At 46.0% G+C, this 22,019-nt stretch overlaps 1 protein-coding gene across 1 annotated transcript in view; it reads right to left on the bottom strand.

Moving 5' to 3' along the window:
- NGEF (neuronal guanine nucleotide exchange factor) overlaps positions 1-21,675 on the bottom strand; it is a 74,782-nt gene extending 53,107 nt beyond the window's left edge. Inside the window, exons 1-2 of the mRNA XM_047873870.1 lie at positions 21,405-21,675; positions 17,925-18,039 (exon numbers count right to left, since the gene is read on the bottom strand). Of these exons, the coding sequence (XP_047729826.1) occupies positions 17,925-18,039; positions 21,405-21,675 (386 nt within the window). The remainder of the gene's footprint in view (positions 1-17,924; positions 18,040-21,404) is intronic.
- Between the last annotated feature and the right edge of the window lie 344 nt (positions 21,676-22,019).

Here is a 22,019-nt window from a genome sequence, read left to right as displayed (position 1 = left end):
GCCAAAAGAGTCAGATGCTTAACTGACTGAGCCACCCGGGTGCCCCAGTAAGATGCGATGTTTTTAATGTTCATTTTTCACATGGGGTATCTTAGGTCAGGTTCCCTGGAGGGAAAGACTGGTGCAGATGACTCATTAAGGAAGAGCTCCGGGGAAAGTGCAGGGGAGAGGGGAAGCAAACCAGGGAGAGGAGAGTGCCAAGCAAGGAAGTGGTTTCAGGCAGAGCCCTGGTCCCAGCTGCCCCACAGGGGCTCCAGAGCATAACTGCCCCTTGGGGTTTGTCCCCATTGTGACAAGGAAGATGGAGTTTTATACTTTGGCAACAGTCATTGCTAAGGGCTGTATGGCATGTGTGTGTGTTGGGGGACAGGGCAACCCTCAGGCATGGGGAACAGGAGAGAGTCAGGTGGACTTAGAAGGACTTGATGCTAAGCATTTCTGCCAGCATCTGATGTGTTTACATCGCATTCACCTTCTATCCCAGGTTTTAGAATGTTCCCGATAAAGGGGTTATCTACTGCTGGGTAACAAGCGGCCCCAGGACTTTGCAGCTTACAGCAACGTTCATTCTCTCTTGTAGCTTCTGAGGGTCAGGAAGCCTGTGGCTCTGGCTCAGGGTCTCTCACGAGGCTGCGGTCCAGCTGCTGGCCAGGCCTGGAGGCTCCCCTCCAGGGAGGGGGATGGGCTTGAAGCTCATCCATGTGCTGTTGGCCAGAAGCCTCAGTTTCTCGCCACGTGGACTTTTCCTTGGGCTGCCTGCTACGTGTCCTCACCACATGGAATCTGGCCTCCCCAGAGTGAGTGAGCCCTGAGAGGGAGAGACAGACACCCACTCCCCTTTGTGACCTTGACTTGCATTCACAACCATTATGTCTGCCCGGCAGTTAAAAATGGCCATGACGTCCAGGCCGCACTCAGTGGGAGGGTGTGAATACTGGGTGCTGGGGTCCTTGGGGGCCATCTTGGAGGTGGGTTCCCACACCCTCCTTCAGCTTTTTGCCAGTAAAGTTCTAGGACAACTAGCGTTGCTGCCCCTGTTTTGTGAGCTTGACGCTCGCCAAAGCAGCAACTCCAAAGTGGACCGAGACGCTGGGTCCTTTCTGCCTCTCTGGTGGGCCGGCAGTGCTGGGTTTTCCATAGGTCGTGGGTCATCATCCCAGGCACTTCCTGTGGCCCTTCAGGTGGAGCAGACTTTTTGTATAAAACGAGCCGCTTGTGATTCGCTCTTCTCCCTTGACCCCCCCGTCCAGCCGTCTCATTTCTTTTGCTCACACACAGGTTCTTAGCTCTCTGTCCCCCAAGGGTGACAGCCTGCTCTTGGCAGACATGTGGCTTTGCAACCTGGGCAAGATCTGACTCCTGGCGTAATAATTAAACTTGGCCCAAGTGGAGTTTGAGATTATTATTATTCTACTGCACAGAGTCAAGATCTTAATTTGGAGGTTTTAGAGTTGCATGACTGGCAGTGTCGGGACTTAAGAGGCCGACAGCACCAATTACCCTTGTCAGAGAGAAGAAAGGAAACGGGGAGATCTGACACTCCCTCTCAGGGCGGGCCTACCAACGGGGTGCCCAGGGCCCCACTGCTCATCCGCTTGCTCTTTTCTCTCTCTGTAGCCTGCACCCCACTCCTTCCACTTCCCTAAGGGCAGTGGCAACCCCAGTGTATCATTTCTGGGCAGAACAAATTATTGCGGCCGCGGATTCTCCTACTGTACGAAGGCTGCTATTGCTAAAGTCAGTGTAACGGGAAGTTTTGAGCAGCAGCTTTTTTATAGCCTCCCTTAAAGTAAGCCAGAGGCATGATATGGGAAAAAGTGTCCGTGGAGGTTTGGCTGCAGAGCTGAAGGGTGGAAGGAGAGCATAAAATCATCAAGTCCAAGCACCGATGCCTGTGGGGGAGGGCCTGGTGCAGCCCAGGGGTAAAGCCCGGATGATCAAAATGCCAGGTGTCTCTTCATCCCGAGCGAGGCCTTGCCCCGCACCCTCGAAGGGCTCTGTTGAGCCAGGACGGGGCTCGAGCCTCAGACAAGGACCTGGGATGTGCACGCGCTGTGCGGTGGTTAAGGCAGATCTTGAACAATAAAGCTGAGTAAAGCTACTGAACCCTGGAAACATGAACGGGAAGTCCAAGGACGATACCTGGGAATCAGGCTAATGTAAGAATTGCAGAGGAAACTCAAGCTCTTCCCACCCCAACCAACATTTATTTTCCAAGCACCTACTGTGTGGCAAGCGCTGTTTTGCGTGTTTTCCACGCATTTTTTTTTCATGTGTTTCTCACAACGCTGTGGGTAGGGTTAATCTTCTAAATTTCAGACACGTTTTTGGTCAATGGCGTTCACTCTGTTGTCTTGAACGCCTCTTTGTCCATCCGCAGGGGAGTTCCAGGACTTTCGGAAGATGACCTATCAGAGCATCTAGTACCCTTTCAACGGAGATATTGATTACTCTCACAGTGATTACTATGTTCTTCTAATTGTAGATTATAAGAAATAGTCTTATTTGCCAAATAACATTTTGGGACTTTGCGTTTTTTTACTTGGGCATCTTTTTGCTGGAAAGTCTTAGAAACACAATTAATTGCTTTGATTAACCTATCTTTGTAAAGGGGTTGATGTATCTGCCTCTGGATATTGATTATTTATTTATTAAAAAATTTTTTTAATGTTTTATTTTTGAGAGAGGGAGAGAATGAGAGGGGGAGGGGCAGAAAGAGAGGGAGACAGAATCCGGAGCAGGCTCCGGGCTCTGAACTGTCAGCACAGAGCCCAATGTGAGGCTCGAACTCATGAACCACGAGATCATGGACGCTTAAGCAAAGTTGGACGCTTCACTGACTGGGTCACCCAGGTGCCCCTGGATATTGATAATTTAAATTTGAGACAGCTACTCCTACACAACCGATATGCTCAAAACGAATGAATGAATAAATAAGTCCAGAGGATGGCTGACATATATCCTTTCATGAAAATTAGGAAGTGGGACAAAATCCTCAGTATCCCTGTCCCCTGCTGGGCATGATCTGCCCAGAGCCATCGTCTTCCCTAGAAGAGCAGCTCTGGGCTTGCTCCAGGACATGTGCAGTCAAGGCCACAGTTTCCTCCATGGAGCATGACTAAGGGAATTGAGGCCTGGAAGCCTTTCCAAGCAAGAATGCGTCAGAGCTACACAACTAAGGCCCAACAGTGGGCCCCTGGACCATGGGTTTTAGGACACTGGAGTCTTCCGGGAAGCTTCTTTTGGAAGTGGTTGCTAAACATCCCCCTGAGTCACCAAATAAAGAGTTTTCTGATAGAAATCAGCACTCAGAAGAGTGAAGGTGCTCAATAAATATTCATGAAATGAACATATAAATGAATGGATCTCTACATTCTGCATGTATGAAACATCTACCAAAATGAATGATTTTTGTTCTAGAGCAGCTAACTACAAAAATAATACGTCCTTCCTATTGATATACGGATAACAGAACAGATCATCTATGAAGGCAACTGTTCATTTGTGGTCAGGGCTGGGGTGCACAGTAGCTCAGGCTGTGCACTGCTCAACTCCAGGCTACCTTTTACATAGCTGAAAATGTGAATAGTGCTCCCTAGAATGGGGTCCTCCCTAGAATAACATCGATGACTTAAAAGTGGGCACTTCATTTGTACTCTCTGACAGGGGAGGCACGACTCTAGGTCATTCATTCATTTGTTTATTCGGCTGTCTTACGCCTTGGGGTATGACAGTGAATAAAGATGCCAGCCCAGCCCTGGAACTAGTCATCATCTAATCTAATAGACAAATAAGTCGTGGGGAAATCATAAATCAGGGTATATGATGGGGGTATTACATGGTGCTATGAGAGCTCAGGAGAGGAGTTTCTAATGCAGCCTGAAGCAGGGAGTTCGAGGGAGGGGCGGTAGGTTAGGGGAGGCTTTCTGGAAGAGGCTGAGGCCTGAAGTATGAGCAGAATTCTGCAGGCAACATGGCGGGGCTGGGGGAGGGGTAGAGTGCAGCACGTACAAATGAGTGAGGCGTAATAACAGGTAACACCCATGTTGCGTAACAATCATTGTTCTTGGTGCTCTGTAGATATTAACTTATTGTTTCCTTCATAACACATATAATGAGTGAAGCATTATTATTATCTCCAATTTAAAGATGAGTAAACTAAGCGAAAGAATGACTAAGTAACTTGCCTTGTTAATGATGGACAAAGAGTCGAGCCGGGGAGTCTAGATGTAGAGCCCTGTGGCCTTTTATTTTCCCTCAAGACATTTAAACGATTATCTTTTTTATATTTTGAAAGAATCTAGAACATTATAAGTACAGCTGATCCTTGAACATGAGTTTGAACCGCGTGGGTCCACTTCTATGTGCATTTTTTTTTATACGGGCTAATAATGTAAGTGTATTTTCTTTTATGATTTTTCTTAGTAACATTTTCTTTTCTCTAGTCCACTTTATTATAATACAGGGTATAGTACACATACAAAATATGTTAATCAACTATTTATGTTATCACTGGGGATTCAGACCAATAGTAGGCTACTAGTAGTTAATTTTGTGGGGGAGTCAGAAGTTAGACGTGAAGTTTTGACTGTGTGGAGGTCAGTGCCCCTTACCCCTATCCGTGTGTTTCAAAGGACAAGTGTATAATACAAATAACTTTGTCTTGAGTACTTTTCCTGAACCGATGGGGAGTCAGTTGCTGACCTAATGAGCCACTGTTATCAAACACTTTTTAGTGTGTGTTTTCCACAACCAAAGACAAGCTCCTATGTAACCAAAATACAAACACCCAAATCGGGAAGTCAGCTTTGCTACTTTATGGCCAACTAATGTTCAGACTCCATTCAAATTTTGTCTATTGTCCCAATAATGTCCTTTATAGCAAAAAGACCCAATCCAGGGTTACTCATTGCATTCAGGTGTCTGGCCTCTTTGGGTTTTTTCAGTCTGGAAGTCTTTGTTCGATTTGTTTCACCTTGACACTTAACCAAAGATTTCAGGCCAATTCTTTTGTAGAACGTTTCTTGATTTGGACTTTCCTGATGTTTTCTGTGATTAGATTCCGGTTTTGCATTTTGAGCAGACTACCTTGTTTAGTTTGGCAGAGTTTTGAATTTTGCAAAAATGAAACCACACTGTCTGTTCTTCTGTGACCTGTCCCGGGTACAGGGGGGCAGTTTTCCACGTGCTTGCACACTTGGCCTGTCCTGTCTGTGTATTTCTGCGTTCACACTCAGCTCTTCTCCTTTTTAGTAGGAGGTGACTGAGGTGTGGGGAGAGGGAGGATCTATTTACCCAAAGCCACATGCTGGTGTGAGGTGACCCAGGACTCAAATTCTGCTCTGAGCTTCTCTGATCTCTTGCCTGTATGGGGACCCTCTCGGGCCTCCGAAGGTCAGCGAAGTCAGGTCTTGAGGCCTAGGGAGAGAGGCTTCCTAGGTCCCCTACCCAGGCTTCCACATCCTCCCCAGAGCCAGCCCGTAAGGTACAAACATTTTCGAATTAAGAATTCAAAAGAATTTGGGAAAAAACACAATCAGTAAGATATAAGACCATGACTAAAAAACAAAACAAACAAACAAAAAAAACCCAAACAGGATAATTAACATTATGCATGAAGGGTAGAGAGAACCAAGAAAATAATTTAAGAACCAAAATTAGGTTGCTGAAAAGTTAATGTTATAAACAGTCAAGCAAACAAAATAAAAGGGCGTATGAAGGATTATAGTTAAAAAGAAATCAGAGGGGCGCCTGGGTGGCCCAGTCGGTTAAGCGTCCGACTTCAGCCAGGTCACGATCTCACTGTCCGTGAGTTCGAGCCCTGCGTCGGGCTCTGGGCTGACGGCTCAGAGCCTGGAGCCTGCTTCCGATTCTGTGTCTCCCTCTCTCTCTGCCCCTCCCCTGTTCATGCTCTGTCTCTCTCTGTCCCAAAAATAAATAAACGTTGAAAAAAAAAAAATTAAAAAAAAAAAAAAAGAAATCAGAAATAAAACAATAAGTTAAAGCCAACAAAACCCCAGAAGCTTAGGGAATGTAAATGGTAAGATACAAGTAAAATAAAAAGAAAAGAAGGGATTTGACATTAAAATTCATAAAATTCAGAAGCCATGAATTTTAATAGTGGTAATCATTATAAAAGTCAAACACTAAAGGAAAACATTTAAAATGTGATTAAAATAGAGAGAAAATTAGAAGGAAGATACAAGGGCAAAGTAAGGAAGTTTAAAAATGAAAAGAATGACAGCTGAGATGGACCAGAATCAGCAAAATTAGGCAAAATTAACCCCAGTGGACCATTTAACAAGTGGGAAGGTGTCAGTAGTTTAAAACACTGAAGATGTAATTATGAGTGGGTAAAATCCATGCTCCAAGCCTAGCCCAAAGGCCATTATTACTGTTATTTTAAAAGTTAAGGGGGTCAGCAAGGCCAAGAAACTGTCCACATGACCCCTTAAGATCTGAGCTGCTGGCTGGTTCCTGAGCCTGTCACTTCTGGGTGGGGCGGGGAAAGGGGGCGGGGCCGGAGTGGGAGGACCACGCCCATCTCGAGCCCCGCCCCCACCCAGGGCCACTTGTCCCCCCCAGCCCACGTCAAGGAGGCCTTGTGGGGAAGTAGGGAATATGCAACTTCAACTTACCAATGGGGAAAAAGTTTAGAACGGCTGAAAATAAGATATAGCTGTCAGAAGTATATGAAATTAGCTGCATAAACTGTGAAACATAAGTCACAGTTATATTTGTTCTGAGACGGTGTAAAAATAGAAACAATTTCAGAGATCGAAAATTCAAACCTCTTCCGTCACCATGTCCAAGTGGCCTGAGATCCTCTGAATGCTTTCCTGTCTTTTGTTTATGGTCCACAGACTGACTGGGTGGGCAATCCGGGGGGCCTCAGCCAGTGCCCGGGTGGGGGGAAGCCAGAGAGGAAATTAATTATGAAGCTCTATTTGCATTTTTAGTGTTGAGGGCGTTGGGCCTCCTCTCTTGCTGGGGGAGGTGGGAAAGTGCGTTATTTCCAAAAGGCAGCTGGGCAGGCAAATCCCTGTGCGCTAGAGATGTTGCATTTTTTTGCTGAAGCTGCAGGGAGTATTTATCCATCCTGGTGATGTTGTTTGTGTTGTTGTTGTTTGTTTGTTTTAAGTTTATTTACTTTTGAGAGAGAGAGGGAGGGAGAGAGAGAACCAGCGGGGTAGGGGCAGAGACAAAGGAGGACAAAGGATCTGAAGCAGGCTCTGTGCTTTCGGTAGAGATCCAGATGCGGGGCTCAAACTCACGAACCAGGAGATCATGACATGAGCCAAAGTCAGGCACTTCGCTGACTGAGCCACCCAGGTGCTCCCATCCTGGTGACATTGTAACCTGGCTTTGCAAGAACCTTAATCTGCCCGTTCTTGGGCCACTGCTGGACCAGTCTGCACAGGCATGTCTTCAGGTTCCCGGGTACAAACCTCTGCCTCGGGAAACTGCATGCATGCATTCATTCATTCATTCATTCATTCATTCATCAATCTTCGTTAGTCGTTTGCAAATATTGAGTGCCTCTGGTCTGTCAGATGTGTGCTAGGTACTTAGGAGGGAGCAAAACTTGCCATTTTCCTGCCTGCAAGGACTCTACAGTGAATGCCCCCCAGGCCACCGTGGCCAGCGGTGAGAGCTGATGATTCTGCCCAACCTTCTGGAAGGGGGCACATGGGCAGGAGTGGGACAGGACTGGAGGATTGCTTTGCCTCAGCTCCTGCCTATTTCTTTCTTTCTTTTTTTTTTTTTAAAATCAGCTTTCAAAAAACTAACCCTAATAAAAATTAAACTTTTTATTACGGGCAATTTCAAACATACACTAAAGTAGACAAAAACTCTAAGGAACTCTCTAAGGACTTACCGCCCACCTCCAACAGCAATGGATGATTGACTTATTTTCTTGCATCTCTGCTCCTACCCACTCCTTCCTGGGATTATTTTGAAGCAAGCCCCATTGAGAATATTTCCCTGATTGCGTTGAACCTTTCCTTCCCAGAGTGTTTGTCCGAAACAGGATTCACATGGGGTCGACACGGAGCAGTTGGTTAATATCCCTTTCTTTTCTCCTTGCACTTTGTTGAGAAGTTGGGTCATTTGTCCTGTTTGGATTTTGCTGAATGCATCTGTACTATGTTGTTCCTGTTTCTCTCTTTCCTGTGTTTCTCATACATCAGTAGAGGCTTGACTACAGTCAGCCTGCATTTCTTCAGCTCCCGTATTGTCTCAAATGACTGACTGATGGCGAAGCTCGAAAGTAGTCTCCTTGAATAAAAGAGGCAGCCCCAAACCTGAAGTGATTCAGTATGTGTTTCAGTTATTCAGTAAATAGGCATTTGCAGTTTGTGAAGACTCTCAGACTCTCCTAGGAACAACCCAAACTAGCACTGATGAACATCTGACAAGCTGCCCCCAGGGTTATGGTACATGGAACGTGTACATTTCCATGGAAACATGTACAGTTTCCAATATGGAAACTGTTCCTTGCCCTGTATCAGCACTCAAAGACTCACAGTGCCATGCATGAATCTTTGGTGGCGATGAAGGATTTGATGACAATGACCATTTGGGAAATGGATCCAGGAATAATGGTCACAGTATTTAATAGTCAGGAGGGTCTGGCTGAACCAGCTCGAGCAGAGTTGTTAACACTTAGTGAGGCTGCCTCCATCTTCCCCCTGAGTGTCAGCCCTGGGGTGATTCTAATGTTTAATGCAGACTGACCAACCGTGGAATAATGAACTCCTGCAGTTCCCTCAGAGCACTGCCAGGAAAAGACAAGGGTATTTTTGGTTGGAAGATCAGTGGACAAATATTTTAAGCATCAGCCTGCTCAGGTCATGCAGGAAAAGTGTTCACATGAAACTGTATAATGTAGCTTAATTTGATGTAGAAATGTCAATTTATAAAAGTTCATGTTTGAGTTCTGTTCTATCTATCTATCTATCTGTCAGTTTGGTAGTTTATGATATGACATGATTTCTGGGACTAGAACCCTGATTTGTGACATTGCAGCTATAGTAAAGACCCAATGTGCAATGCTTTGACTTGAGAGAACCCCTAAGGGACCAAGCTGTCAGTGGACTAGACAGAGGAGGCTCCCTGTGCCTCCTGACTTTGCCGCTGTGAGTAGGTTAATAGGAACACCCTCCTTCTTACAGCCAAGTTTATCCTGGAAGCACTTTCATCTGGGGCAGCCTGGGAAGTGAGAGATCATGGCGTGTGGGGCCCCGGGTTCATGGTCTAACTGTCTCACCAGCTGTGCACAGGTGACCTAGTTACCAACTCTTGTTGAGTCTTAGTTTTCTTGTCTGTGAAATGGGGATAACAGTAAGAATTTATTTTTTAAAATTGTTTTAGTGTTTATTTATTTTTGACAGAAAGAGAGACAGAGAGAGACAGAGAGACAGACAGCACGAGCTGGGGAGGGGCAGAGAGAGGGGGAGACACAGAATGCGAAGCAGGCTCCAGGCTCTGAGCTGTCAGCACAGAGCCCACTACGGGGCTCCAACTCATGAACCCATGAGATCATGACCCGAGCCGGAGTCGGATGCTTATCTGGTTGGACCACCCAGGCACCCCATGATAAGAGAATTTAAAGAGCTGAGGCACATAAAGGCACTCAAATGTTAGTTCCCTTCCTGCACCCCTCTTTATAACACATTTGTCCACAGTAATTGTGCTTCCCTCTTGTTCAGCAGCCCTGTGACACTGCTGTCATTGGCCTATAAAGAAGACTTGCAGGACACCCTTGGGTGTGTTGTGGACAATTCTAGAACCTCTGGGGGCAGGCACTGACTAAGAAGGTCACACACTCCAGAGCAGCACCGTCCAAGCTTCTTGCAAACTGGAGGACTGGTTCCTGGGCCACTCTGAGTTTCGGAGGACCTCAGTCTTCTAATCTACTGCCTCCAGTCCCTACTGTTCCTACCTGCATTCTGCTGCTCCTTACCTGACTCGTGTCCCCTTTGGCAGCCTCGCGTGCAGGAGACCCAGACTCTACTACACTGGGTATGTTTTGGGTGCCTGGCTATCCTTCACAGACAGATACTCCCAAACATGGTTCCCTGTGATACCTGGGAATGGCCCCATTGATCCTACCTCCTATTCTTTTAAGCGATCGGCCCAGCGATAAACATTTGGCCAACCAGATTCTTTTCTTTAGAAAGTCTTTCTCTCTGAGAGACACAAAAGGAAGTATCCACTCGCTGTGGAGAACCAAACTGAAAGGTCATACTGTCCATATCTGCCATTTTGGGTCATGCACCAGCTGATAGGCAGTGAGAAGAAGCTGGTCTGGGGGAGAGCAGGAGAATAGAGCAGTCCATAGAGAGAAGTAGAGAGGAATGGAGGCCGTGGCCTTCCGTGGCCTTCTAACCAGAAAGTGGCTCTGGTTCCTGATAGCTTTTCCATCTCTGTAAAGCTGGGTTTTATCTTTTATACTGGGATTCTTCAGGACTCCAGCATCCTTTCTTCACTTGAACAAATTTAAGTTGTTCAATATCCCTCTTCTATTTGAACACGTTTAAGTAGGTTTCTGGTCTTTGCAATCAAAGCATTCTTGACCAGGACCTAAAACAGGGATATCTACTCACAGCACGTCTATCCAGCCTTGTAATGGAGACTTTGCCACTGCAATAAAGCAAGAAAAAACAAGGAGAAGGCATGAAACTTGGGGGAAAAGAAGAACTAAAGCCATCTTTATTCACGGATGGCAGTGTTGTGTGCATAGAAAAATCAAAGAAATATACAAATAATTAGAGCTAATAAGTGATGTATCAAGGTCACAGGATGCCAGGTAGCCATGCAAAAATTAATTGTATTTGAACATACTACCAGTGAACAATTGAAAAGTGAAATTACAAAACACTGGCATTTAAAATAGGATCAAAAGCGTTAAAATCCTCAGAACAATGCGATTAAAGTATGTGTAAATCCTCAATGCTAAAAACTGCACATGGTTGCTGGGTTAATTTAAAAAAAAAATCTAAATAAACAGAAGGTTAGGACATGTTCATAGATGGAACAATTTAAGGTGCTAATATTAAGGTGTCAGTGATATCCAAATTTATATAGAGAGACGATGCAATCTTAACCAAAATCCTGGCAGACATTTTTTTTTTTTTTTTAGAAATTGACAAACTGATTCTAAAATTTATATGGAAATGCAAAGGACTGAAAATATCCAAGACAATCTTTAAAAAGAACAAAGTAGGAGAGCTTTCACTACCAGATTTTAAGACTTAGTATAAAAGCTACAGTATTTAAGTCAGTGTGATATTGGCATAAGGAAAGGCACTTAGATCAATAAAACAGAATAAAAGTCCAGAAAAGATCCACATGTCTGCAGTCAGCGGATTTTTTTTTTGGGGGGGGGGGGCTCCTGAGTGGCTCAGTCAGTTAAGCGTCTGATTTCGGCTCAGGTCAGTATCTCACAGTTTGTGGGTTTGAGCCCCTCATCCGGCTCTGTGCTGACAGCTCAGAGCCTGGAGCCTGCTTCGGATTCTGTGTCTCCCTCTTGCTCTCTGCTCCTCCCCTGCTCGCACTCTGTCTTTCTCTCTCTCAAAAATAAATAAAAATTAAAAAAAAATCTACTAAATAAATAAATAAATGACTCTAGAGCAACTCGTATGCATATGGAGCACAGACCTAAAGGGGAAAGTTAAAGTATAAAGTTTGTTTATTTATTTTGAGAGAGAGAGGGAGTGGAGGAGGGACAGAGAGAGAGAGACAGAGAGAGAGGGAGAATCCCAAGCAGTGGCAGAGCCGGACGTGGGGCTCAAACCCACTAACTACGAGATCATGACTTGAGCCAAAATCAAGAGTCAGACGCCCAGCTGACTGAGCCACCCAGGCACCCCAAAGTATAACATTCTTATAAGAAAAACATAGAATATTTTTATGACTTCCAAGTAGTCAAATATCTCTTAGGATGGAAAAGGAAAAGCAAGGGAAAAAATTGATAAATTAGTCTTCATCAAGATGAAAATTTGTGATCATTAAAGGACAAGAATATTAAAAGAGAATCGCCTGGGTGGCGCAGTCAGTTAAGCGTCCGACTTCAGCCAGGTCACGATCTCGCGGTCCGTGAGTTCGAGCCCTGCGTCAGGCTCTGGGCTGATGGCTCAGAGCCTGGAGCCTGTTTCCGATTCTGTGTCTCCCTCTCTCTCTGCCCCTCCCCTGTTCATGCTCTGTCTCTCTCTGTCCCAAAAATAAATAAACGTTAAAAGAGAAGCCCCAGACTGGTAGAATATCCATATCCATATCTATATATCTATATCTACATCTATATATCTGTATCTGTATCTATATCTATATCTATATCATCTATATCTATATCTATATCTATCTATATTTGACCAAGGACTTGTCTTCAAGATATATAAAGAATTACTAAAAATTAAAAACATAAAATTCTAAAAAATGCACAAAAGACTTGAAGAGGAACTTCACAAAAGAAGATATGTGAATGGCCAATGAGTATACGAAAAGGGATTCAACATCATTTGTCATCAGCAACATACAAATTAAAACCACATTGAGGAACTTCAATATATCAGAACAGGTGCAGAGTTGGCCAGCACCTGGTGTGACCAGTATTTTGATACCTTGCTGGTAGGAGTGTGGAATAGTACAACTGTTTTGAAACATTATTTGGCTCTTCCTAATACTGTTAAGCCCGTACCTATCCTAAAACTCAGCACTTCGACTCCCGGGCGTACACCAAGACAAACAAGTGCATACATTCACAAAAAGACGTGTCTGAGAATGTTCACAGCAACTTTATGCGTAACAGTAGAAAACTGGAAACAATCCAAATATCCAACATAAAGACGGGTAAACAAATGGTGGTGATACTCCTCAGCAATAAAAAGAGCGATCTGATGTAGATACACTGATGAATCTGGAAAAAATATGTTCGGAAAGTCAGACACCATTGCGTGCACACCGTGTGATCGATCGCATTCCCATGAAGGTCAAGAACCAGCAAAACTAAGCAAATGGTCATGGAGGTCAGAAAATGGTGATGGGTGAGAGGGCTAGGTATTGACCAGAAAAAAAAAAAAAAAAGAGTCGTAGGGAGACTCATGGGCCAATGGAAATGTTGTTTCTTGGTCTGGTTGATGGTGTTAAAAAGAAAATCACAGGCCCAAGGTGGTGCCACTGAGGTTAAGACCCTAAGTCATTAAACCAAGATTCAACACTTAACCTAATGGGAGTTTCAAGACCCCAGGACTATAGCCTGTACCTGGTCAGCCAGGAAGTTTTTGATCAGCACGGATAAGATAATCTGTCACCTGGGCCCTCTTCACCCCCTAAAGGAAGATGAGGTAATCCACCAACTGAAACCCTTTTGTCCCCAAATGAAGGTGACCTCTCCTGAAATAATCCTTTCTTCCTGTTTATGATATTCTTGTCTTACCTTGAAAAACCCTTCCCATTGTAGCGTCCTTCAGAGCTGCCCTCTACTTCCTGGATGGGGTGCTGCCTGATTCAGGAACGGATTAGGAAAGCCAATCAGACCTTTAAAATCATTCAGCTGAATTTTTTTATGTAACAATGGTCAAGTGGGTGTATATGTATGTAAAAATGTATTGCTGTCGACTGAATCGTGTCCCCCACCTGTCTCAAATTCACACGTTGGAGCCCTACCCCCCCCACGTGATGGTATTTGGAGGTAGGACCTTTGGAATTAGGTTTAGATGAGGTCATGAGGGTGGAGCCCCCATGAAGAGGAAGAGGCCAGACCTTGCTTTCCCTCTCTGTCCACGACGTGAGGACCTATGAGAAAGTAGCTGCTTGCAAGCCAGGCAGAGAGCCCTCCCACAGTCTGACCACAGTGGCACCCTGATCTTGGACTTCAAATCTCCAGAATGAGGAGAAAATTGACGTCTGCTGTTTAAGCACCCAATCTGTGCTATTTTGTTACAGCAACTGAGCTGACTAATACATTCATCACACCGTGTGCCCAAGATTTGCACGTTTTGTTGTAATGTAAAATTTCCTTCAATGAGTCCCTTTAAAATTACCTTTACGAAGACACTAACTATAGTAGCAATTACAGAAAAGAGGGAGAAACCATTTGGGGCCCTGCACGAGGTAGACGCTCTAGTCCCTCCTCAGTTGTTTCCAGCCTTTGTACCATGGAGGGTTCTTTCCTTTCCTTTTCTGTCTTCTTCTGTCCTCTGTTAAACTTGGATCACAAAACCTGCATTTACATGCATGAATCTAGGTGACAGAATTATTTTCCCAACTTAGGATAAAAGGGCGTCCAGCAGGAACGGGTAGCTACAGGCCCTGGGAATGTGTCTGGGGAAAGATAGCGAGAGACAACTGGACTTATGGAACCAGGGCACCCTGAATGAGGGACACGGCGTGCGAAGGCGGGGACACGGGATGTGGGCCAGGGCAGGGGTCACGTTACTTTACATAAAGGTCCGAGCCTCCAAATGCTGGGTGCCTAGTGAAATGAGGCGTGAGCAGAGGAATAGAAGAGAATGGATGGTCCTCGTGCACGGCACCCACAAATGTTACCCGAGACGTGTCACATCTAACGCATCCTGATGTGGTAGCTTCTTGACCGTCGAAGGCTAACGTTTCCCAGGAGAAACTTACATTTTGGTTTTTACCTTTAAAAGCAATAGCTTGGGGCCCTGGGTGGCTCAGTCGGTTAAGCGTCCGACTTCGGCTCAGGTCATGATCTCGCGGTTCGTGGGTTCAAGCCCCGCGTCAGGCTCTGTGCAGACAGCTGGGAGCCTGGAGCCTGTTTTGGATTCTGTGTCTCCCTCTCTCTCAGCCCCTCCCACACTCGCATTCTGTCTCTCTCAGAAATCAGTAATAAAAACTTAAAAAAAAAAAAAAAAGCAATAGCTCAAGCCCTGGGAGCCCCATGGCCCATCAGGAGGTTTTCCTCTAGAAAACTTTTCCATAGCGGATACATTGTGACTTACCCTGCCACAGATATCTAGTTCAGAGAACATAATAGAAACAAATCTCACAGTGGGGATCCTGAGATCCACCTACATAAGCTCCCCAGAACCTCCCTCCTCACTAGGTCACAAGACAGAGGTAAGCGCAGGGACGCCCTGGACTGGGGAGGGTGCAAACGAGAAGGGTCCCCAGGCTTCCTCTCCATCCCCAATTCCATCTGCTTGTGCTTGGCCTTGCGTGAAATCTCAGGCAGACCACAGGCAAAGCTCTTCTGGTCACTCTTGGGTTACCAACAAATGCTCTCTTTCCCTAGGTGTTCAAAAGTGCACCCCAACGTTATTTCTGGACGCCTCTCTTCTCCTAGTGCCAGCCGCAGCTGGGAAGCTTCTGCTTCCTGCCCTGTCATCTCCTGACCGCCCCCCCCCCCAGCTGCTGTTTGGGCCCTCAAAGTGGGGCACTTGTGGGGAGCTCCTTGGAGATACCTCACTGGGGATCTCTGGCCATGGTTCTTTGGCGGGTGCAAAGCTCTCAAGCCAGCCACTTTCGGCTGCTTTCTGCCAAGATCCACCTGGTGTTGGGTGGAGTCCTTTTCAAAGTGATTCATGGCTGGTCCCCTCCCTTGAGATCTATACTTGGCTCCAAGAAAACATGTGCCCCTGCCTTGCCTTTGGGGTAGATGCCCCTCACTCCCTGCTCTGCCCTCTCCCCACCCCTTCCATGAGGCTGTCAGCCAGCTCATCTCTAGATGTTTCCAGGAGCAAACCAGGTTCTGGTCCTTGTGTTCCACACCGCCCCCCCCCCCCCCAATTACAGAGATCTCTTGAAACCCCCCTCACTAGGGTGAAAATGGGGGATATGATGGTTGATTTCAGGTGTCAACTTGGCTGGGCCATGCTGCCTAGATATTTGGTCAAATATCATTCTGGGTGTTTCTGTGAAGATGTTTTTTGAGATGAACACTTAAGTCAGTGGACTTTGAGCAAAGCAGTTTATCCTCCATAATGTGGGTGGGCCTCATCTAAACAGTTGAAGGTCTTAACAGAACAAAGACTAAGTAACCTCACAGAGCAAAAAGGAATTGTGCGGCGGGCCTCCTCTGGACTCCGACTGTGGCTCTTCTCTGAGTCTCCGGCCCCAGACTCACCGAGCGGATTCTGCACTCATCAAGCCTCCACAACTGTGAACCAGTTCCTTACATGGAACGTCCCCCACCCTCTCTCTCCACATCCTGCTGGCTCTGTCTCTCCAGGGAGCCCCAGCAACTACAAGGGGGAACCCCTGTGGGAAGGTGTGGGCAGCTCCCAGAACTCTGACAATGATCCCCCAGCAAAAACAAAGCCTGGTAACCAGTCTCCTTAGCCTCACCCTCTTTTTTATTGATTGTGAAAATATGGAAACATTTGTGTGCTGCTTGGGAAAGAGCCATGTCCTGAGTCCTTTCCCTTTTCCCTACTCCCAGGGTCTTTCCGCTGCCCCCCCCCGCCCCCCCCCCCCCCGCCCCGGGACAGCAGTTGGGCCCTGCTTGTGAAATATTTGTACTGTCACTCCTGCTGACCCCTGGACAAGAGGGATGAGCTAAGAGTGACTTCCCCCACCATCTGTTGAGCGTCCTGTGTGGGTGGGAAGATATTTACGGTGTCGTTCTTTGGCTCTTAAGCCAGAACAGAGGCAACAGGAGTCCGCTGCCTTTATGATATAACTACATGTAAGTGAAATAGGTCCGTATATATATTTTAATTAAGTTATGTATTTAAATGATTAAATTATATGTATAATCAAAGCCGTGTCAGGGAGCAAAAGAATGCCCACCACCTGTTTCTGCGACAGGATGTCTATCCCAGTACAAATATGGGAACACGATTTCCCTGTAACCCGGGATTTGTAGAAGGTGCGAAGTTTCTAAGAACTTAAGGAAATAAGGAGGAATGGGTGTCAGGATTTTGCCACGACGATATTTCTCATAGTGTGGCTCATAGACCAGCAAAAAATTGGAACTCCCTTGGGTCGGAGAGTGCTGTTGCCTCTCCCCGTATCCATTCTCTTTTATTCCTTGGTGTGGAGCCAATTTCCGGAGGTGGAAACAGACCTGGTTTGAAAGAGATACATTTCCCGGCTTTCCTGGCGCGCAAATGGAGGTGGCCGTGTGACCCAGTCAGTTTGGGCCAATGAGATGTAAGCACCAGTAGTTGAGTGGGCTTCAGGGAAGCTCCATAAGAGGAGAACAGAGTAGGCCACCACGAGTCCCCACCACCCTCTGCTTTTCTTCTTCCTGCCATCTGAACTGTGGCTGTGATGGCCGGAGCTCTGGCAGCCACCTTGATAGCTGAAGGCATGAAGTAGTTGCTGTCACAACCCCCCAGGCTTCTTTCACTCAAGAGTCAAATAGATCTCTGTCACTCTAAGCTGTGTTTTTTGGTTACAAGCAGCTAAATTTAGTCCTAGCTGCTACAATACCCAAACATCCAACAACCATAACATGATTAATGAATTATAATCCTATCATACTGTAGATTACTTTATAGCCATTGAATAATTGTGTAGAAAAATATTTAGTAACATGCAGAAGGGTTTGTGATACACTATTAAGTAGGTTTGAAGACAGGATATATAGTAAGATCCTACTTTATGAAGAGAAAATAGGCATAAAACATACAGGAAAAAGCACCTTGCAACAGATACAACATATTAAAGCCTCTCTGGGTGGTGGCACCACACACAATTTTCCTTTTCTACTTCTCGAAATCAGTAATGTCTACAATCTCCCAGTTTTATGATGGAAGAGTAACAATGGGTTATTTTTTTTTAAAGGAGATGGTGAAGTTTTTTTTTTTTTTTAAACACAGGCAAATAAAAATTACTTTAAAAAACAAACAAACAAACAAACATAAGACAACCTTGCAGCTGTCCGTACTTTGCACCAACCGGTCCTGATACATCTTGTCATGAACTGGCCCCTCCTCTGATTTGCCCTCTCTTACCTTGTTCTCTTGGCTCCTGGGTCTGGCTGTACTGGGGTTCTCCACCGAGGCATTCTGCCCTGGGGGACATTCACGGTCAGGGGTTTATCCACAGACTGTGCATTTTCCAGTGAACCTGTGACATTTAAGAAAGGCAGAGGTAGAAAACGTGCATCTTCCCCCTTTCAGGCAATTCTCTCTGCATAGTAGCAGCTTCACCCCAGGAGGGAAGAAGGAGGGAAGAGGGCTTTCTTCCGGTCACGCCCCTGGAGGGGAATTTGCCACGGCTTGCGCGTATTTGGTGACCTGGCACGCCATCTCTACAAAAATTATAATTATGATGCAAGAAACTTCACATGCATGTACACACACACACACACACACACACACACACGTGCCGATGCACTCAGTGGAAAAAAGAATATTGGAAATGGGATTGCAAACTTAGATACAAACCTGGTTAATGTCTGAGAGGGCAGTAAAACCAGAACCATTGGTGTTACTGTTTCTACCGAACAAAAAATCATTTGCAACGTGTCAATCTTTTAACACGTCACTTCGCAAGTCCTAATCGATGTTAAATAAGTCAAGTTCCCTCCCCTGGGGCGTCAGACCGCCGGTAGGTGGGTGGTCAGTCAGTGTTCGGGTGTGACTTTGAAAGGGCACCCATTCAGCTGACCTCGCACACCTAAGTCACAAACTGAACCGGGAGCACAAGCCTTCTTTTGTTGGGTGGGAGGGGAGGAGAAGCCCCGTGCCACGCGCCGGCTTGTGCGCTCCCCCCAGCGAGAGCAGGGGGAGCATTTTCTCCTTGGACTCTGGATCAGAAAGCTCTGGGCTGTCCTAGGAGTTAACTGCAGGGAGGGGAAACAGGGAGTCATTTTAAAAATACAACTCCGAGTCTGATGAAAACCTTATGGTCTGGACATAAATGGCAGCTATGAGGATGGCAAGAAGTGAAGCGACCCTGTTCTAGTCTACATGGGCGTCAGGGTTCCCGACTGGGCTTGAGAAGCCACAAACTCTTTCCCCCCTGACCTGGGTCCCCTCTCCAGCCTCACCTCAGATACTCGCCTTTGCTTCTGCTCAGAAAGACCCCCGGCCCCTGGCCTTGGGCGGCCGTATCTGCTCTTCTGTCTGCTTGTCGTGCTCCAACCCTGTGCCATCCCTGGGCCACTGTCAGCCACGTGTGGCCGTTGTGCATTTGAAACGTGGCTGGTGTGACCCAGGAAGTAAATTCTTCATGTTTTTAAAACTTAAATTAGTTTATGGGGCGCCTGGGTGGCGCAGTCGGTTAAGCGTCTGACTTCAGCCAGGTCACGATCTCGCGGTCCGTGAGTTCGAGCCCCGCGTCGGGCTCTGGGCTGATGGCTCGGAGCCTGGAGCCTGTTTCCGATTCTGTGTCTCCCTCTCTCTCTGCCCCTCCCCCGTTCATGCTCTGTCTCTCTCTGTCCCAAAAATAAATAAAAAACGTTGAAAAAAAAAAACGTAAATTAGTTTAAATTGAAATGTAAAAACTGATACTCAGTTCAGTTACTGGAAAACTTTTAAGGATATTTGGAACAATCTGGATATGTAAATCTTTTTCTGACTGTACATTTTATGAAAGCTAAATCCAGATCAAATATTTCCAGTGAAAACTGAGCATGCAAATTGAGAGGGGCCGTAAGTATAAAACACTCAACAGATTTTATTTATTTATTTTTTTTTAATTTTTTTTCAACATTTATTTATTTTTGGGACAGAGAGAGACAGAGCATGAACGGGGGAGGGGCAGAGAGAGAGGGAGACACAGAATGGGAAACAGGCTCCAGGCTCCGAGCCATCAGCCCAGAGCCTGACACGGGGCTCGAACTCACGGACCGCGAGATCATGACCTGGCTGAAGTCGGACGCTTAACTGACTGCGCCACCCAGGCGCCCCATCAACAGATTTTAAAGACTGAGTGCAAAAAAAAAATGCAAAATGTCTTATTACACATTTTTTATATTGATTATTGACTACATGATAGAACGGTAATATTTTGGATGCATTGTGTTCACTAACATGTTAAAATGAATATTAGCCATTTCTTTTTCCTTTTTAAATGTGGCCCCTGGAAAATTTTAAATGATGTATGTGGCTTGCGTTATATTTCTGTTAGAGAGAGCCACCCTAACCCCTTGTCCCCATGCACAGGCTTTGGGACTAGAAGGATCTAAACTCCAGTTCAAGCCCGGCCACGCACCAGCTGTGTGATTTAGGGCAAGTGACTCAATTTCTGTTTGCTTCAGGGTTTTTTTTTTAATCTGTCAAATGGGTATGGTAAGGACACCCTTAGCACTGAGTACCTACAAGTGCTCAGCCAAGTTAGCTCCTGTTCTCTCTCTGGCCATGTCCTTATGCACCCTTCATGACTCGTCTAAAATATCATCTTCTTTGACGAATCTTTCCTAACCCCACCAGAAGGGTCTCGTTTTTTGCCGTTACCTCTCTTGTAAACTTTGATGCATCACTTGCAGTAGAATGACATCATCACAATATTGTGGGTCCCTCAAGGGCAGAGACTCTAACTTCCTTTGCGTGTGGGCGTGTTTCTAACTTTTAATTTATTAAGGTTTTCGAACACACACGAAAGGCAAGAGAGTAATATAATGTACCATTCACCCAGCTTCCACGAATATAGTATTTCGGTCGTAGCTCTGACAACTCCCTCGTTTGTAAAAGTTTCTGAGCTTCATTCTGCTCAAGAAATACACTTCGGGGGGCGCCTGGGTGGTGCAGTCGGTTAAGCGTCCGACTTCAGCTCAGGTCACGATCTCGCGGTCCGTGAGTTCGAGCCCCGCGTCAGGCTCTGGGCTGATGGCTCAGAGCCTGGAGCCTGTTTCTGATTCTGTGTCTCCCTCTCTCTCTGCCCCCCCCCCCATTCATGCTCTGTCTCTCTCTGTCTCAAAAATAAATAAACATTAAAAAAAATAAAGAAAAAAAAAAGAAATACACTTCGGGCAGATAAAATATACTTCGGGCAGATATACCAGGAGCTGGGTTAAAAGATTAAGGAATCCAGCTGCAAAGCTATTCCCGAGGTATTCATCTCAGACATTCCCAGGACAGCAGGAGCTCTGGCCGTCGCAGCACCAGCGAGAGAACAAGGGTGCGATGTCACCACTCAGGAAACTCCTGTCCCCAGACGCACCCAAATGTGGACAGCTCCAAGCCTCCCTGCTGGGATGCATGCACATCTGGGTGTTCTGTTGAGTCCTAGAGCAAGCTGTCTCTTTCCGATAGAAGCCAGTCTTACCTTACAGTTTGGGTCAACACTTTCTCCTGAAGGACCCTCATCATCATCTTGGGGGAATTTGAATTCTTTAGGTATCAACTTCAAAATGTTTCCTTTAATGGACCTGTCCTTGCTAGGTTGCAAGGCCTCTTATTCTTCTTTATTTTCATCAGGGCCTTTCAGCCCTGATGGCTTCACCTGCGTGTCAAGGGACAGCTGTGCCAGCGGCCCACGGTACTGACCTGCCGGGTGGCGGGTGTTCTGTTCAGGAGCGTCTCTGGCCTTGCCTTTGCTTCTGCGTCTCACGGAGCGATTGAAGATGGAGTTTCTCTGAATTCGGATGAAGCCGTGGGCTTCTGTGTCTTGTGTCTCTCGGTCCAGGGCGTGGGGCGTTCCCTCTTCTGAGGCTACGTCGGGTCTCACCTTGGCCCGTTCGTCATCGGTCTCCCGAGGACCACTCATCAGTTTCTTCCAGGGCTTTTTCAAACCTTCAGATATCTTCTCCAGCTCCATCGGTTTGAGCACTTTGGAACAGAAAGAGAACACTTTGCAGTTAGGGTCATCGGGGCGAAATATTCCATTCAGAGTCTGGCCTTCCACTCCCATTCAGATTTGATGAAATTTGGAATAATCTGCATATCTGGGTGGCTGTGTCTTTGTCAATGAAAATTACAGTTTAACCACTGCAATTTTGGATGCACTCAAGTATCATTTTAGAATTGAAGTTTGTTTATTCTATTCATAGGATGTGCTTTGGGGAAAATGCTTCAAGTGGCTTGTATAACTAGCTTTCAAGTAAACATCTTCTGAGTCATTCAAGAGAGAGAGTGCAAAAACAGGAGAACTCCAGGAAACCA

This window comes from Prionailurus viverrinus, chromosome C1, assembly GCF_022837055.1.
Source record: "Prionailurus viverrinus isolate Anna chromosome C1, UM_Priviv_1.0, whole genome shotgun sequence".
NCBI lineage: Eukaryota > Metazoa > Chordata > Mammalia > Carnivora > Felidae > Prionailurus > Prionailurus viverrinus.
The sequence above is the reverse complement of the archived record's forward strand: the minus strand, read 5'-3'. Positions and strand labels throughout refer to the sequence as shown.